The 19,331-nt window shown below is 37.1% G+C and overlaps 1 protein-coding gene across 1 annotated transcript; it reads left to right on the forward strand.

Annotated features, from left to right (window-relative positions):
* Positions 1-15,598: 15,598 nt before the first annotated feature.
* Positions 15,599-17,472, forward strand: LOC113272598. Its single transcript, XM_026522412.1, has 2 exons — positions 15,599-15,956; positions 16,538-17,472. The coding sequence occupies exons 1-2, from the start codon at positions 15,599-15,601 to the stop codon at positions 17,470-17,472; spliced, it is 1,293 nt and encodes a 430-aa protein (XP_026378197.1).
* The last annotated feature ends 1,859 nt before the right edge of the window (positions 17,473-19,331 follow it).

The following is a 19,331-nucleotide window of genomic DNA, read 5'->3' on the forward strand; positions in this document are numbered from 1 at the left end:
GACGTTGCAGGAAAAACCGAGAGGTAATGGAGGCGACCGACGATGTTGAGGATGTGACTGCGCCTCGACCCTCAATTTGATGCTCCTCATGTAAATCACGTGTTAATGGGGGTTCAACGTGTCAAGAAGTATGCTGAATTGTACGCCAGAATATTGAAGAAGTATAGACACATTTCCATGACCAAATGTGTAGTACGAACAGGCACGCTGCTTCTGGATGAGTGATCGAATATCGGAAGTATCCTCAAGACATGTGTGTAGATTTCGAATTTAATGTTTCCTGGTTATGTGAAGGGATTTCCAAAATCCGAAATTTGTGAACTGAAATAGATAGGATTCCTTCCATGAATCTCATTAATCATAAATCAGAAATTGACAAACTATCTCAGGTGTTGAAATTGAAGTAGGATACTCTTCGGGATATAAAAAGTGTTTTCTATAAAAAAAAAATGAAATGTTGCTGAATGATTTCCCTTGAACGCCTTTATTTCCTTCCCAGGACTTTGGATAGACGAGACGTTCCTTTGTGGTTTGATTTGGTTTTGAACAGGTAGGCGGCTTCTCTTGAAGAATATAGATTTTTGTTTTGTGAAAGAAATGGTGTTTCACTGAAATCTTAACTGCGAATGTAAATTGGTGCAAACATTTTGGATGAATTGTAAGTATTGTATGAAAACAAGGGAATACTAGGGAAATGGAAATATAATGTTTCAGGAACTGATGGAAGCTATCTAGTGTGTATTTCTACTCCTCCCAGTTGTCAGTACCAAGGAGTTTGCAATAGTCACCTTGTTTAATTTTAGAAACTAGGTAAGCCTCCTGCTACTTGACCTCTGGACCTCTTATCCTCGATTGAAAATTCTTCTAAACATTTGAAAAAATATTGACAGGGATCAGCTTCCTCTTCACATTGCCTAGTCGCAGTTGGGTTGACGATCGGATCAAGTCCCCAGTTCTTGGTGAGATGAGGATTAACAGACTGTAAAAGAGGTTGTTCGAGAAGACTTACTCGTGCGTTTGAGCCTCGGGATATACGATATGGCGCTTCTGGACTTCCCTTCGTAGTACCTGCATTAATCAACGCTTTTCCCAACTCGACATCTCTAAGATAAGCAGTGGTCAAGAGTCCCCAGCCGCTTATGCAAATCATGTCTTCTAGAGAGATTTAGGCCTGGGGGCAGCTTCATCGATCGAAGGTAGTCGCTTTCCCGATACAACACAATTTAGAGCGGAAAGATATCTTGACGTTGTGCCTTGGAGAAATAGAGAATTTCACACACATGTTCCATGGTTGACTGCATAGTTTTGTAGACAGAGTCCCCAGAAAGCATGCAATAGCTTCTAATAGGAGGATGGTATTTGTATACTCCTTCAGTACCTAGTTGGAGTTCCCCTGAGTCAATCTTCTCCTGGAAGATGTGCTTCAATTTGTTGCAGTCACTTGTAGGATGGTTGACAAACCTATGGAAGCGGCAGTACTTGGGATCTTCCATTTCTTGTTTAGTTGGAGGACGTTTGACACGAGGTAGATTGATGATGTCATCTTGTATCCAGACCTCCAAGAGGTCAATCACCTCTTCCATTGGAAAGGGAAAATCTTGGAATGGTGGAGTCTCATTTGTCCTACGTGAAATGGGAGTCGGACGCTTAGATTATTGATAGTTTTTCCCCGGATGCTTTCTCTTTCCACCCTCACGAGTGATTAATTGGAGGTTGGGTCTTTTATTGGAAGGACACCTGCTTTCCTGAACATCTTTACGAGTTTCTTCATTCTGGGAAGGTTTGGATCGACTGAGTAAAGCAGCATCGGATCTCTTAGCAGCTTCTGATGCAATATGGGAATTGATACTTTCTAGGAAGGACGCACATAATGAAATCAACTTTTCATTGCAAGGACTCTGATGAGATCGTGTTAAATCCTACGAGTCTTCTTTCTGAGTTTGAAGAAGCATCTCTCGATCTTCATGAGCAGACAAGTTAGGTTGGTGGCTACTTTTCCATTCAACACAATCATAGGCTTCATCTTCCTCACAAGGAATAGGAATATGAATCTTGGAAGAAGGACTACTACCATCAGTATTGATACAAAATGGATTGTTGGTGGCGTTTCCTTCAGAATGAATGCGTGTTGGTTCCTTCGATAGTTGATCCGTGAGGACTTTCAAAAGCGCAGATACTCCGTCATGCGTCTTGAAAATAGTAGCTTGATTCCTGACAATATCATTCAGTATTTTCATCAAATCATGAATAGTTGTTAAATATCGAGACTCCATAGCCTCGACAAGGGTTTTGAATGTAAGAACGGATTCATGAATAACATGTGAAGTATTGTCAGTGCTAGGAGAAGTAAAATTGGGATTGAGGGTTTATGAACCATTCCTAAGATCAACCATATTAAGAATTTTAGGAAATTGAAAACAGAATAGGGAAAATGATTTTTTTGCAACCGAGAGATCAATCTTCCACTGTGGTCGCCAATTGTTTGAGGGTAAAAGCTGATTCTGCTGTTTTTGGTAATTTGGGGTGTGCTGATGAGAAACGAATTCAAACCCTAAAGAAATGCACTGCACGGGAATGCTCTTAGGTTCGAGAAATCAATCTGTAAGACTCTGGCATAAACCAAGAAATGGTCGTTCCAGATTCAATTCAGTCACAAGGTGAATGAGAAGGGTTGATCTTAGGGAGGGAAGCGGAGAAGGTGTTTGAGATCAGAGTGTTGAATTATGAAGGTGTGTCTATTATTTACTTTTGTATTAGAAAGTGGTTTCTCGCTACTTGTATGTTGATAACACTAGTTTTTATGTGTTGTGTTAAAATAGGTTGAAGAACCTATTTATATAAGTCATCTGAGTGCAACCCTCATCTCGTAGTAAGTGGAGGAAGTTGAGTGATGGAGTAGTGGGGTCGTGTAGGTGATTGTCACACGATCACGTCTTTACCCACTTCCCTTATCATCGTTAACCATCCATGCCTCCTGACACATTCTCGTCACGGGCGCGTTGCACGCCGCACGCTGTAAACCGCCAGACCAATACCCCAGTAAGTATCCCCCAGTTTGTGACATGTTTGATGTCTCGAATGAGTGGGTCAAGTCGTGGGACCCGCCACAAAAAATAGCATACGGTGTTATCAGGTTAAATAACTAAGTTATGTATGGAATTGATATTCATGAAATATCGTGTATGCTCGATGCTTGTAATGCATCGCTCTTAAGCAAGGAGCTCAAAACAATCGATATGTATGAAGCATCTTTGTTTTAAAGCTTGATTGAACAAGTCGCGGATTAAGCGTCTTAAAATGGAAGCACGTCCAACCATCTTAGAGTGATCGTTTGGAGGCTGCATGGGCGGGCCACCATCTGGTCGATCACTCCCTATGGCAGAGTGGCGGACGGTAATCATTGAGACGCTTCACTGATCGCCTAACTTTTAATCCAAGCCGTCCGACCAAGCTGGCAAAGTTGGACGGACGAGATGATTTACGACACATATTTGGTGTCGTTGATGGATTTTAGGGTTTTTAGAGGTGCGCAACATCCCCTCTTTGGCTTGATCGAATCCAAGCACGGGTATTAATTTTGGAAGGACCGACCAGGCATGCGTGGAGACGGCCCGCTGGCGTGCATGTCTACACCTCTCGGTCCCACAAAGATTTGATCTAGGCCACTCAATTTGACCGGCAAAGATGAGTGTTCGTGATCAATTTGCGACAGAAATACATTGCCGCAAAGGTTTAAAAGCCGTGTGGCATGCCACCTTTGGGCGTGCGTTTCGAGAAGCCGAGCCCTAGTCTGCATAGGCCGGTCGATCACATGCAAAGGTGGGCCCACGAAGATCACGTTGATATCCTTAGGACCTCTTGAGTCTATATCTACACCCTCCGTTTAGGCTGGCGAAGATGGATGGTCATGATAGAACTACGACAGATGTGCATTGCTGCAAACCCTAATTAGGTTTTTGAAACAGTCACGCCCTCGTGACTTTGGCCAAGCGGTTTGGCACGCTGTGAGCCTCCTCTTGGGAGATAGATCACGTGGGGCCCATGTTGGGCTGACGGTGAACGCATGTGCACCTTCCTGATGGTCCTAAATGCGATCTAAGCCATCCAAAAAGGTTGGCTAAGTTGGATGATTGTGATCGATTTAAGACACTAGTGGACTTCCGCGACCCTTAGAAGCATCACGCCTACCATGGTTCGAGCAAACGTTTCATTGCTCCATGGCCTTGCCGTGAGGAACCGATTGGGTGAAGGAAAAGTGGGCCCGCCAACGTGTGCGTTAGCGCTTCCCTGATCACTCATGGGATGATCTAATCCGTCCAACCAGGCTGGCAAAGTTGGACGATTGCGATAGTTTTAAGACTGCCCTGAACAATTTATGCTCGTCGAGCTTTATTTTTACGCAGTGCGAACGCCCACGTTTGGATCGGCGTTTGAAGTGCTTGTGAATAAGCAGAAGACTACTCGATTGATTAGGGCACTAGTGGGCCCGTCGGTGGTCACTATAGTGATTGCCTAGTTCTGCTAGGAGTAGTCTAAGTTTGTTAAATCACGCGGCCAAATCTTGTGGCCGTGATTATTTTTTGAGACTGATGTGAACAATCCAGATTTTCCTTAAGGAATTTAACGCGTTCGATCGCACAACTTTTAATTAAAAGGTGTGCGAACGCGCTGATCTCTTTGTCAGAGGGTGGTGTAGCCTTTGTGAGTGTTTTCATGCAGGTCTCAATACTGACACTTCGGGAGATTCATGCTACTCTGTTGCGAACGAAGATTTAATCGTCATGTCATGCCAATATTGAGAGTTCGCTGGGGAACATAGCATAGGAAAACACTAGGCAGGCCATGCATTAGTGAATAATGCTGGTGCAAGATAAAATTTATAGAATATTTGGGATTGTTGCTACATGCACCATTCTGAGTAAATTTTATACACATAAATATATTGGATTTCTCAATACATATATGAGCGAAGAGGCTTATGCACTCAACACTTTTAAATGGCTCCATTTCATTAGTGAATAATGCAACTAGGAGCTTAAATACTCGTTAGGATCTATACTAGTGAACAATTCATCTAGGAGCTTGAGTTTCAATATAATATGAAGAGCGGCATAGGCACTCATCATATTTTGATATATTCTTCAAATTCCTTGCGGAATATGGACATATCAAGGTCTATTACTTCCGATGTCGGGTCAGGTAGATAGAGTTTTACTATTTTCGCCCTAAACTAAAAACCACCATCAACAGTACCGTTGGTGGGAAACTAGATAATTGCGGTTTATCTTTTGTTTTCTTTGATTTGATTGACTAACGCTGATTGAACTTTGATTGCACCTAGTTTGTTTATGCCTGAGAATCTTCTCTTCTGATATAATATTCACTCAAACTAGTTCAGAGTTTCAACATGGATCTTTAGACTGTTGTTAGTTCTAACGACGATCTTGTGATAATCCATTGTTAACAGACTCCGTTCTGTGTGTGATTGATCACAAGAGATTCAAGTGATTGTGTGTAGGTGTTTATTGAAGATCTAAGAAGATTTGAAGATGAAGAAGATATTGAAGATTTCTGATTTGTGGGTTCATAATCTTTGGTGTGCACAATACTTGTTTCGGTAAAAGAGGATCCAATTAATAATCGGTTTATCCTTGTGATTGATTGGATTGATTAATTGAGTAGATCGGCATCAACACAATTCTTTGGATTAAGAGTGTTGTTGGCTTAATCTTAAACGATTACTTCGGTAATTGAACATAAGATAGATCTAAGGACCTGACGAAGGAGTTTATATTAAGATAAACGGAAGAGCCTTTGTCCGACTCATATCACTTGGTTGAAGAGAGTTGATACCAAACAGATTTTTTGTTTCTTTACTGTTTAGAATACGAACCAAAGGAATTGTTCCAAGTACGTGACTTATTTATAAGTTGGAGGCGTGGGAATACAGACGGAACTAGGTGAACTATAGGTGTAGTTGCTTGGTCTCAACTATACGAAGTTAGGTGTAATTTTTTGTAGCGGCTTAATCCTGAGAGTATTCAATTATGGACAAGGTCCCAGGGTTTTTTTTGCATTTGCGGTTTCCTCGTTAACAAAATCTTGCTGTATCATTTACTTTATATTTCCGCATTATAATTTTTTTATTATAATTAAAGTAAACTACACAAACGTTAATTCCTATTTACTTGATAAGTGAATCCTATTGTGTTTGGTTAAGTCCGAACCTTTTTATCAATTAACATACTTAGTTGTTGTATTATATCGATTTGTATCCATAGACGATCACACGAAGTGTGAACCGATTAGTTGTATTGTCTCGACTCAGTCCATATAAAATCACTTTCGGAGAAAGGACTTATAGGTAGGAAAAGTTTTAGCTTCAGGTATATTTGGGTACCCTCGCCTTTTAAATTGGTATTAGAGCAGGAAAACACGAAAATATCTAACAATCTGTGTTTGGTGCGATCCAACTTATAAGAATGAACTCGAGTTCTCATGAATCAACTTCAATTAACGTACCACCAAGATTTGACGAAACAAACTATCTATGGTGGAAATCTGCTATGAAATCTTTTCTTCAATCTCAAGACTTTAATACATGGCTATTAGTCGTCGACTGTTATAATTACCCAATGGTAGAAAATTCGGAAACTGAGTTTAAATGCTTAGTGGAGTTTTGAAACGAAGAAAAGGCTCTTGCAAAGCAGAATTCAGATGATTTGAATGCTATAATACATGCCGTAATTCGCAACCTACAACATCATGTATCAACATGTCAAACTTCGAAAGAAGCTTGGGATAACCTTCAGATTGTATTTGAAGGAAACACTTCAGAGAAAGAAGCTAGACTTCAAACTCTTATGTTCGATTGGGAGAACCTTCAAAAGGATGACAATGACACCTTTGATGAGTTTCATCTTAAACTCACTGAGATAATTAATGTCTCTTTCTCTCTTGGAAAGACTATCTCTAAAAAAGATATAGTGTGCAGAATTCTCAGATCATTGCATCTAGATACGATTCTAAAAAACATGCAATCATTGAAGCCAATGATCTTTCGTCTCTATATAGAAGTTCCCTTGTTGGAAAACTGTTGATCAAGAAAATTTGTCTAAACAAAGGGACAATCTGGCCTATAAAGTCACGAAAGGGGTTCCGACTCAATACTCGGAAAATTCCGATGATCAGGAAGATCTTACTGCTGAAGATGAAGCTGAACTAAATTATCATTTGTCTCTTATTACTCAACGATTCAAGAAACTGTTGAGACATCGAAAAAGATAATCGCATATGTCAAAAAGTAAAAATGTTCCTCCACATAAACGTGAAGACACCTGGGATGATGATGTTATACCTCAATGCTACAAGTGTAGAGGCTTTGGCCATATTTCTCCGGATTGTCCAACCAAGGACACACAGTGGAAAAGAAATGCTTACACTGCCACTCTTGATTATTGTCCTGATGAGAATAACCAAGTTGATGAGATTGATCATGTTGCAACCATTGCAGAAGTCTATGATTCTGAAATTCTTTCAAACTATAGACACTCAAGAAGAGTTTACCCCTTCGATTTTCGAGGAGATGTTTCCATATAAAGATAAAAGAACTCACCTTCTTAAATCCAACATTGTTGAAATGAAATCATCGCTTAATCAACTCAAACAGAGTTTTCTGAATGATAAAGAAAAATTTAACAAGCGACTAAAGAAAATCGAAGTTACTCAATGCTCCAAAGAAGCGCAAGTGTCTAAACTCATCACCGATATTCAAGATTGTCAAGATGAGATCAGGAAGTTAAAAGCAGAGAATCAGGAACTGAGAGACAGACTCAAGTACCTTGAAAAATCATCACCATGTATGAATGATTTAAGAGACAAGAAGGTAAGGGTAAATAAATCTGAAGGATCTAAATCCAGAAAACGTAATATTTCTGGTGATTGTTTCTTGTGCAAGCAAAACAGTCACTTTCAAAGGAAATGTCCAAATACTAAACAGAGAGAGACTGTATAAAACCAGAAAATCAAGATCTAAGCCTAGATCGAAGGTCTCTTCGAAACAATAGAATAAGCTCTTCGAGCATCTCACAACGAGATTAAGAGATGCGTCTAAGAAATCGTTGAAATCTTCAAGGGAAGAAAATTCAACAACCAAATTATGACAGCCGAACTGGTTATCATGAATCCTTACTTGTTACCCTTGATAGTATATAGTAAGGATATAGATGTAAATATTTGGGTAAAAATATTTCTAAAATTGATTTTTCGGTTATGAATTTAATTAAAATAATATTCTCAAAGATCTTTGAGAAAAAAATAAGAGGTAAGATATCTTACTTCATTTTCATAGAGTTCTGACAAAATGTCTACCTCTAGTTGCAGTTCTCGCAAAACCGAAAAGGTCTGGACTATATTGTTTTCGAACAAGAAACTTCGTCTTGAGCCTTCTGATGGCGATTCTGATTCATCTCAAGAGCTTCATCATGATGTTCCTAATGAAGAGATCTCCTCTCTCAATGATAATCTTCTCAAGAATCTCTCACTAAAGTTAAATCTAATTTTATGTGAAGTAAGGAACATGGAAAAGGATTTAAGGAATGAAGTTAAAGAAGTCAATGACAATGTTGTGAGTCTTGAATCAAGACTTGTGACTATAGAAGATGATTGGAATCCGGTAAAGTTAGCTGATCCGGTTTCAGTTTTGGAAGAAAACTCTAAAAAGTCAATTTCAGAGTTTCAAAAATGAAAAAGAATAGACATCAATTTTTGATTTCTTTCATTGAGTGTATTGGCCTATTAATGAATACTATTATGAATAAAATTATTTGATTGGTAATTTTTCTTGTGATAGTTTTTGGTTTACATAGCATGTGCTTGAATGCTTTTATCTTATTGCTATGTATGTTTATGGGATGTTTGATTTCGGTTTTACTACCTTAATATTCGATCTCATATGTTGTGAACCCTTGTGGTTTGGGTGAATTTTTGATTTTTAGCAGGATTAAGTTCTAGCCCATGTTGGTAGGCTTTATCAAAGAATCATGAGGGTTCTGGTAGAAACAATATGTGAAAAAGTCACAATATGTTGAATCGGTTTTGGTTTAGCATAAAAGCATATGTATTTCGAAGGTTTTCAACTTTTGCTTGCAATTGTTAAAACCGATTTTCAACCTTTCTCTGGTAAAGGTTGGTTGTTGTTATTCTTTTGTTTTGCATAAGGATGACAACATGATGATATTTGGATATCAATTCTCCCTGGACGAAAATACAAACATATTGGAGAAGTGAATGTGAAATTTGAGGTAACAATCTTGTTAGTTAATTGTTTTCCTATTTAAGAAAAGCCTGGGTTTATATTATATATATTTATTGCTTTTGCTTAACAAAATTTCGGTTCAATTGATGTTTATTCCATGATGTGTGTGTGGATGTGTATGATTCAATTGGTTCTGGTTAAGAAAAAATATTGTTATCATGCTTTATTGTGTGGTATCAATTGTTTAGGCTTACAAAATTTCGATGCAGTTGTGGTGCTTTTAATGTCTATGTTGTTTCAATTGCTTCCGGTTGAGGTGAATAATTTCGCAAGTTGATTTATGTTGGTTTATATGAATTATTTATGGCTTAACGAAATAAAAGGAGTATGTGATGAGTTGTTTAGTCCAATTCGATTTCGGATAAGAGAAACTAAGTTAATTCTGATCTTAGTTAGACTTATCGAAGTGAGATTTCGGTTATTCAAGTCTAATCGAATTCCTTAACAATAAATGCTAGTTAACTAACCTAGTACTTGTCTTGTTTAAAATTGAAAGGTCTAAGTTTATGGATAATTAGAACCTGATGAGAAAAATAGAGTTATCTTTATTTTGGTCTTATCGAATTAAGCGATTGTTTTTGTACAATAGATTTAGCAAAGGGACTAAGGTGCTTAGTTGATTTTTGTTTTTCTAAACTAAATTGGAAAAATTGTTTCGGACAATTGTTTCCTTGGTAACATATCAAAATAAAACTACTTGTAGTTTCAGTTTTGATATTGGTTATCAGAACATGATGTGTGCGTGCCTAACTCTACAGGTTGCAAGTCTATTTTGAGATTTGTAAGATTCTTTTCGTGTTGTCCTTTATTTTTTCGTTTCTTTGTCATTTTGTGACAAAAGGGGTGGAGAAATATATGGAGTAAACAAGTGATATTGGCATTGATTTTATATTGATTGGTATCGCTAAAGAAAAGAACATTGGTGCTTGAACGTTTATCTAACGAAAGAGTGAAAGCACAGACTAAGGGGGCGTAACATGTCATATAAATTGGTATAACAAAGATGTGCGGATTGAATATCTACCTATCTTCCTTAGGGGGGGGTATTAGCTTTGTTATTATAATGTCAACAACGGCATTTTCAAGGATTGAATGTAAGCAGTTTACTGTGCTGTTGAATTTGGGAATCAAGCGTATGTGTAATGAATTCTTGTAATTTGTTTATCCATATGATGTAAGAGTTTTTTCACTAAAATTGACAAAGGGGGAGATTGTTAGAGCATAGCTCGATTGAACCCACCAAGCGTTGGTATGTCAAGTTTGGTTGTCATATTTTAGTGAATCAAAACTCATGTTAAGATTCGCTTGATTATGTACTAGAGTCAACTTCGTATAGGTTAGCTTGAAAGTATTAGGATATGAAACATTACAAGTATTGTGAAGTATTGAAGATGTGAAGAAGCAAGGAGATACAACGACAACAATCATCCTTCCACTTGAGGTTAGTGATATTTGACTTGAACTGTTTCATTCCCTAACGTATCTTTTAAGTCGCGCATGTTGAAAACAAAACTGCGAAGCATATTTGAACTCTAAATAGACATAGTATTAAGGAATACAATACGAGGTTTATTGATTAACCATTAAACTTTGTAGATAAGACATCGCCATAATCATTTGAATGCTATGGTGATTATGTATGGGTATGAGGTGAGGATTTCATCCTAGGGAACAATGTTTTACATGTGTTCTAAAGAAGTAAGTTCATAAACTTGTTTGTGAACCGAAAAGGAAATTGGCAGGTGTTATTGGTTTTGTTATTCATTGCATATCTTATGAACAACCAATATGTGTGATTAAGTATAACCGCGCACAACTTGCTTGTGTTCTTGGTAGAACTATTCACAAAGGCCTGACTTATGTATTGGTATGACTTTTATTAGTGAAACCGATCTTAAGTAATCACCTGAGATGGTATGATCGGGTTTGTGATTTTATGTCTGACCAAATATGGGAAAGGGGAACCGATCCTAGTAAGAGGTGCAGTACATCACAAAAGGGAACCGATCCTTGTATGGGTGCAACAAGGTTTATAGCAGAAAGAGGAACATATCCTATGAACATGTGTGCAACACATTTTTAGGCAAAGGGGAACCGATCCTATGGACATGTGCGACACATATAAGTTAGATACTATATATATGTGGGGAACCGATCCTAGTACCTAGTCAACCGAATTTTGGAAAGCTAGTGTGACTATGCACAGTACTCACATGGAAGGTAGAACCGAAACTTATTTTGGTAGAACCGTTAAACCCATGATTGTGATTGAATGCTTATTTGATCAATCACATAGTTCTTTAAAGTCATATGAACCAATTCTAAACTTGTTTGGAAATGTGGAAAATCGGTTTCAAGGATGTAACTGTGAAAGAGAACTTACAAAGTAAGGATGTCGACATACTTTGAGCACGTGCTATGAATGTTTATTTCTTTAATTGTTCAAATTTATTCCTTAATAACTAAGGGAAGAGAATCCCAGGATCGAAACATAAGTAAGTTAAGAATCTTTTAATTAAGGTTATTAATTTCATTTTGTAGGGAAGTAAACGCTTATCTTTTGGAACTTCGTAAATACGACATCAACATAATCTTGTATTTAGTTACTTGATTATGTGTAAGATATATGTATGATTTCACCGTAGGAAACAATATTTTGTAACATTTTTTTAAAGGAAGTACATATATAAACTTGTTTCATAATCGAAAGAAAATCATGATTGGTTAGGTTCTTTATTGAATATCTTTTGAATGACCAATACAAGATGACAAGGTAGAACCTATATTAAATTGTTGAGATTTGAGGTATAACCGGTCATAGCCTATAATTTGTAGCATGTTGGGATCGGTCAAAAGCTACTTTGTGAAGCATGGTATAACCGGTCACAAGCTTCATTCGGAAGTTAGTTGTAATCAGTCACAAGCCACCTTTTGGAAGCAAGGTGTAAGCGATCACAATTTAATTTGGGAAGTTAGTTGTAATCGGTCACAAGTTACTTTGGAAACTAAGGTGTAACCGATCACAAGCTAACTCGGGAAGTAAGGTGCAACCAATCACAAGCTACCTCTGGAAGCAAGGTGAAAACGCAGGGGGTACCAAGACATACCAACAAGTTTTTCTTAGGAAATATGTATGGACAAACTCAACATAACTCCGAGAGTAAAAACTCAATCAAGGAAAGTGCCTAGAGTTATATTTCTTTCTTTCTCTTGTTGTTAGACCGTTTACAGGAATAAATCCATGAACCTAACTACAAAGAGAGTTCTTGGACGGTACCAAAGACCAATGTCCAAGGATCAATCAAGTATTTTACAACTAACAAGGTTGGACCTAGCTACTGAGATTGATCAATGCACAACCTGTGATATTACAATTATAAAGATAAACAATATAATGCGGAAAAAGAAATAACACAGACACCAGAAGTTTTGTTAACGAGAAACCGCAAATGCAGAAAAACCCCGGGACCTAGTCAAGATTGAAAACAACTCTGTATTAAACCGCTACAGACACTAGCCTACTACCAATTAACTTCGGTCTGGAATGTAGTTGAGCCCTAAAAGGATATCCACCGATTAAGGTACAATTGCGTTCCTTACGCCTCTTGAATCTCGCAAGACTCTGCGCACTTGATTCCCTTAGCTAATATCACCCAGAACTAAGAGTTGCTTCAACCTCAATTGAAGACTTTAAACCGAATCTGCCTCCCACATATTAAGCCTATAATTGATTTACTGATTTACGATTTAAACGGATGATCAGATCAAACGATAGATCCAGGTGATGGAAATCGATAGCAACTTAGACAAAAATCTGGCTATCCTCAAAATCCGGACTTATGCAACACGAGGTGCAGCCTAGATTATTATTCACCTCACAAGTATAAAACTTGCGGAATCAACAAAGTATGAGACGAAGAGACTCTGTTGATTACTATCTATCTTGATCGTTGGAGCAAGCTCTACAAACAATCAAGATCAGGATACTCAAGTTATCAAGATAAAAGATAACTGGACCTGGCTTCACGAATCCCTGTGAAGTCTTTATAGTCGCTAAACCCTAAAAGGGTTTCTGAAGAGGAAGACTCTAGATACAACTAGGACAAACCAAAAAGTAGTGTCGGAATTCAAAGATCCAAGTTGCCAAGAGTTCCCCTTATATAAACTTCAAAGCCTAGGTTGCTTTAGGTTTCAGCTAAGATAACTTTGGAACCAAGAAAACAATATCCACCGTTAGATGAAAGATTTGAATCTTAATCACATATACAAGATATACACAATGGTTAGGTAAATCATAACCGAACCATGTATAAAGACTATGTTCAACATGGTTAGACGAAACTAGCCGATTTGAACTTAAAAGCTTAACACTCATTTACATCTTCATTAAGACATTACGGTTGAGTCACAATCATGTGATCAATTGAGTCTAGTGCTAATTAGATAAAAGATCAAATGAAAATTACTTCATAGAAGTAATTTAATCGCAATTAAATCATCATCGACATAGTTTGTACTTCCAACTGAGTCATTAGATAAGCCGAGAATTCTCCGAGAGAATAAATACCCTAAGGGAACAGACTCAGACAGATCTTTAAGACATTCTGGTGTATATAAGTTGATATTTTACTCATGTACTTGCAATCAGGTTGCTTCAAACACAGACTTATTAGGTATTAACGTGTTTGGCTGCTCTGATACTAACTGAAAACGCAGGGGGTACCAAGATACACCACCAACCTTTTTTTAGGCAATATGTATGGAAAAGTCAACACAACTCCGAGAGTGAAAACTCAATCAAGGAGAGTGCCTAGAGTTATATCTCAATTTCTCTTGTTGTAGAACGTTTACATGAATGAATCTGTGAACCTAACTACAAAGAGAGTTCTTGGACGGTACCAAAGACCAATGTCCAAGGATCAATCAAGTCTTTTACTCATAGGAGAAGCGGTGAACCCTTTGGATGAATGCGGTGTAACGAACCTGAATGCGATGTAACGAACCTGAATGTGGTGTAACGATTCTGAATGCGGTGTAACGGTATGTAAGTGGCGGCACCATCACTTACAAATAGCACCACCGTCAAAACAATTACAATGAAGGCAAAATTTAAAAATTATGTATGGAGGGATAAGTAGGAAGGACAAATAGGTAATTTGGTTAACATATTTAACAGTGAGTGATCCCTTAACTCTCTTTTTAACGAAAATGTGACCATTTTGTTAATAGTTCGTAACAGGATGATAGTTTTGTGAATCGGGTCCTAATTTTAAGACTGTTTTGTACATTTTCCAAAAATGAACTTATCAAAAACAAATTAAAAATCCGTAGGAATTAAAAGAGAAAAAGTTTTTGTTGTTGGTGGCGCACGAAGCATGGGCATTTATATACACAACTTTCTTTCTTTTGTTCTCAGAATCTCAGTAGTACTCGTAAGTGAACCCAAATATCTCAGAATCTCAGTAGTACTGGTAAGTGGACCCAAATATCAGTATGACGTAATTAAGAACCGAAACAAACACATCGAAAACGCGTGGAAGTCTCTTTCTGTCCAGACTCCAGACTATACTTGCCAACAGGACCGACTCTGTCCACTAAACAACAACGTGAAATGATGTTAACCTGCGGATACACTTTTATTTACTTTTATTTCTTTCACTATTTTTTTTATTTTTTTTCCTCTTGTTCTCTTTTTAATTTTTTATATATTTCATTACCGGATTTTCTTTTACTCAAGCCAAATTAGATGCATAACTATACCCGGACCGTAACGTTGATATGGCCACAGAAGGAGGCACGGAAGTGAACCCTTCTACGACACACAAGACCGAGTTACTTGAGTTGATAATTCTGTAATTGTTGACTCTGGTTGTAATCTTGATTCAATTGACAATTCTAATTGTTGACTTTGATTTTAATTAATTTTAAGCTTAGTTTGATGAATCGATAAAACCGTTATGAAAAGCCGAAACCGATAAAGCCGGTCCGGATCTGTTTCAAACTGAACCGAACCCAACACTGTTCAGTTGCAATTATAAAAGGGAAAACTGTGACATGTACAGTTAAGTCGGCGATTGCGCCTAAAAAACGAAGCTTCCAACTGTTATGCAACCCCAACTATAACCGCGGCCTTAGATATAATATGGACCGATGCATAATTTACTAATATGTAGTGTTTGTTCTAAAATTAGACATGTCAAAGGCATATATCGTGTCTCTTGGTCTTTTTTGAGTTTTATCCTTCATCAAATGGGTATTCATGGACACTCTCACAATTTAATCATGAGCTGTGTTACTTCTCCAACATTTCCTATTCTATTAAATGGTGCTCCATATGGAAGTTTTAAGAGTGGTAGAGGATTGCGTCAAGGGTATCCTCTATCTCCTGCCTTATTCATCATCTGCTATCAAGGGCTCTCACTTCTAATGGAGAACCTTGAATTAAATGGGCTTTACAGTGGTTACAGAATCAATGTTCAAAGTTCATCAATAAGTCATCTGATGTTTGCAGATGATTTATTCTTCTTTGGGAAGAACTCTGATTCAATTGCGGATCATCTAAAATATATGTTGGATACTTATGCTTCTTTTTCAGGACAGATAATAAACTTTATGAAGTCTTCCATTCACTTCAGTAAAGGTACCTCTGCTCCTAATAGGTGGTGTGAGGGAGATGGAAAAAGATGAAAAGTACTTAGGCACTTATCCTTTGAAGTCAGATTGCAGCATTGAGACTTTTGAACCACTGAACTCTAAATTTGGTTCAAAACTGGCAAGATTGAGAAAAATTTTCGTCAATCCAGCGGGAAGAACTGTTCTCTCAAAGAGTGTTCTATCAATAGTCCCTAATTATACTATGGGTACTTGCATTCTTCCTAAGGGAGTCACAAAAGAAATATCTCGATCTCAAAGAGCATTTTGGTGGGGACATGATGTTAACACACGTAAAGCTCATTTCATTAAATGGGAGAAGGTAGAAAAATCAAAAGAAGACGGTGGTTTAGGCATTCGTAATATGAAATTTGTGAATATTTCCCTAGTTGCGAAGCTGGTATGGAGATTCCTGACAAATACAAATGTAGTTTGGGTGCAACTTTATTCAGCGAAATATCTACAACAATCTTTTTTCTGGGACTGTATTTCAAAACCTACGGACTCCAACACATGGAAAAATATGCTATCAACAAGAGATATTCATAAATAATTGTTGCTGGTTTTTAGGATCTGGAAACAATATACGTATTTGGCATGATCCATGGATTCCGGGGATACCAGGTTTCAGACCATCAAAACTATCAAATTCAACGGTGGACGTCACAAGGGTTTCTGATCTTATTAATCATGAAGATAAGTCATGGAACTTGGAACTTCTTTCTCAAGTTTTCCCTCAAGACCAAGTCGCAACAATTTTGAATATCTATATTCCGTTAGATACTGAGATAGAAGATAAACTTATATGGCTGAAAACTCCTTCCGGTGTCTTTTTTTTAAAATTTGTTTACAAGCTTCTAATGGACAATACACCAACAAGTTCTTCAGAAGCAGAATTTCCATGTAAATTATTTTGGAAAAAGATAAAGATTCAACCCAAAATACAGATTTTCATTTGGAAAGTTCTTCACGAGGGTCTGGCAGTATATCATAATCTCAGTAAATTCAACAATCAAATTACTAGTGCATGTCCTTTGTGTAACTATGAAGAAGAGACGATATTCCACCTTCTTTTTGAATGTCAATTTTCAGTCGCAGTATTACAGGAAAGTCCAATTCTTATAGAAGTATTGGCTGGTTCGAGCTTGCGACAAATTATTCAACATTGGCTTTTATACACTGATCAAGGTATCATGCTGAATTTAGGTTCTTGCATTCTGTGGAATATACGGAAGATGAGGAATGATCTAGTCTTCAACAACTCTCAACCATCTGCCTCTCAGTGCATTCAGAAGGCCTTACAGGATTTCAAGATATTTGATCTTCATAATGCCTTAAATTGCTGCACCAATATTGCAGTCAATGAGAATAATGCAACTTTATGGGAACCTCCTCCAAACTGTGTAATCAAAGTCAATGTAGATGCAGCTTTCAACCATGGAGATGCTGCAGCTGCTGTCGCAAGAGATTCTTTTGGGAACCAGCAGTGGTACAATTTGTTTTAACACCATATCTTCCACAGTGGCAGAGGCAAAAGCTTATGGTTTAGGGATCCAGTTGGCAAAACGACTTCAAGTTTCCAGAATTGTCGTGGAAGGGGATACCTCAGACATTCCCAAATCTATAAAAGGGAGTACAAATAAGATACCATGGAGTATTCGTTCAACAATTCTCTCCATTCGTGATCACATCAAGGATTTTAGTGAAAATAGTTTTACTTCAGTTCCTAGAGATGTAAATGCTATTGCACAGGATTTAGCTCAAAGTGCAATCTCTAATAATGTAAACAGATGGTGGTTCCATGATGAACCACTTAGTTGTATTATGCAGCGTCTCATCTTGAATGAGGATTAATTCAATGAAAATTTGTTTCCTTCAAAAAAACAAAAAATAATAATAATAATAATAATAATAAAATAATGTAGTGTTTGTAGCGCCATGGTTAAGAACTTTATGAAGACATAAGTATTTGTCTCATGGTTGTTGGTTACATTTTATACACGAATGGTATTGACGAATGACGATAGAGTGTTTTACAGTTGTTGACTTGTTGGTTGACTAGTTAGTGGTGGAGGAAGCGTGGGCATTTGTTGTTGGTGGTGGAGGAAGATTTCTTCAGCCGATTGAATCGAACCAAGTAAGTCGATTTTTGCGTGATTATTAGTTTTTTTCTTTTTCTTTTTTTTTGGCAGTATGCTCAAATCTTAGATTAACTTTTGCATGCATTAATAAATGATGATTTGTAATCTGATTTGAACGATACCCATTTATATCAAGATCATTAAATTAGTTCAATGAAGTGTTCTAAGAATTGGGTACTTTATGTTCATTTGTATCGAATTGAAGTATACCTTGAAATTATTATTTCAAAAACGAAATTGAGCTGAATCAGTCCATTAGATGGAGTTTTAGAAGAACGGGTGTCTGTTAATCGTTGTTTGATAAAATAAATTGGAGAAAATATTAAGAAATTCGATAGACAGATTAGATTAGATTAGATTAATTTTGATTATGATTATAGAGAGACGGGTTGTTTATTTTTCATTGTAATCTCATATATAAGTTTTGATGGTTCAGAAATTCATTTCCCTGAAATTACTTCTATATCATGGTTGAAACAGAGGGCAAATTTTGAAACAACAAAATTTACGGCTTCAGTTAATGAAGAAGTGAGAGTTCCTTTTATAATAGAATAAATAGATTTTGCATAAATGTTCGTGGTATAAAAAACCTCTTGTTATGCTGAGATCTGGCCATATAAAAAACCTCATATTTTTATATGTAGCCGGTATGCACTGGACGAAGATCTATTTATGGCTTTTACCCGCGATGCAACATTAATCTTAGACCGTTTTCCTATGTATTGGGAACCAATGCGTTCTATCGATTTCAGCTATAAGCTTGCGGGTGTCATAGCATCAGCATCATCAACCAAACATAAAAAGAAGGAGATGCCCAGACAATTCATTTCTTTGATGAAAAGTATCGTAGTCAACAATTAGAATGAAGTTTTCCCAGCCAATTGTCAGGAGAAGATTGTAGAGTTCAATCACTCTGATTCTGCAGATTACACCATAGCCATACGTCATCGCACGCATTATCCACAAGATACACCTCAACAACAGGTTTTACTTTTAACTATTTTACTTCTCTTTATTTTGATAAATTCTTCATTGTTTTTTCTTATTTAATATATAGACCATTTTATCATTACAAATCAGTTTCCTAATAATTTTTTTGTTTTTGTGAAAGAGATATTAATTGAAAGGTTTCCCGAAATATTTCTCTATTCGAAATCTTCTGTTTTGTTTTCTTATGATCGACAACAAAACGATTTACACCATTAAAGACCTTGAAGCTTGTT

Source organism: Papaver somniferum, chromosome 4 (genome assembly GCF_003573695.1).
Source record: "Papaver somniferum cultivar HN1 chromosome 4, ASM357369v1, whole genome shotgun sequence".
Classification (NCBI taxonomy): Eukaryota; Viridiplantae; Streptophyta; class Magnoliopsida; order Ranunculales; family Papaveraceae; genus Papaver; species Papaver somniferum.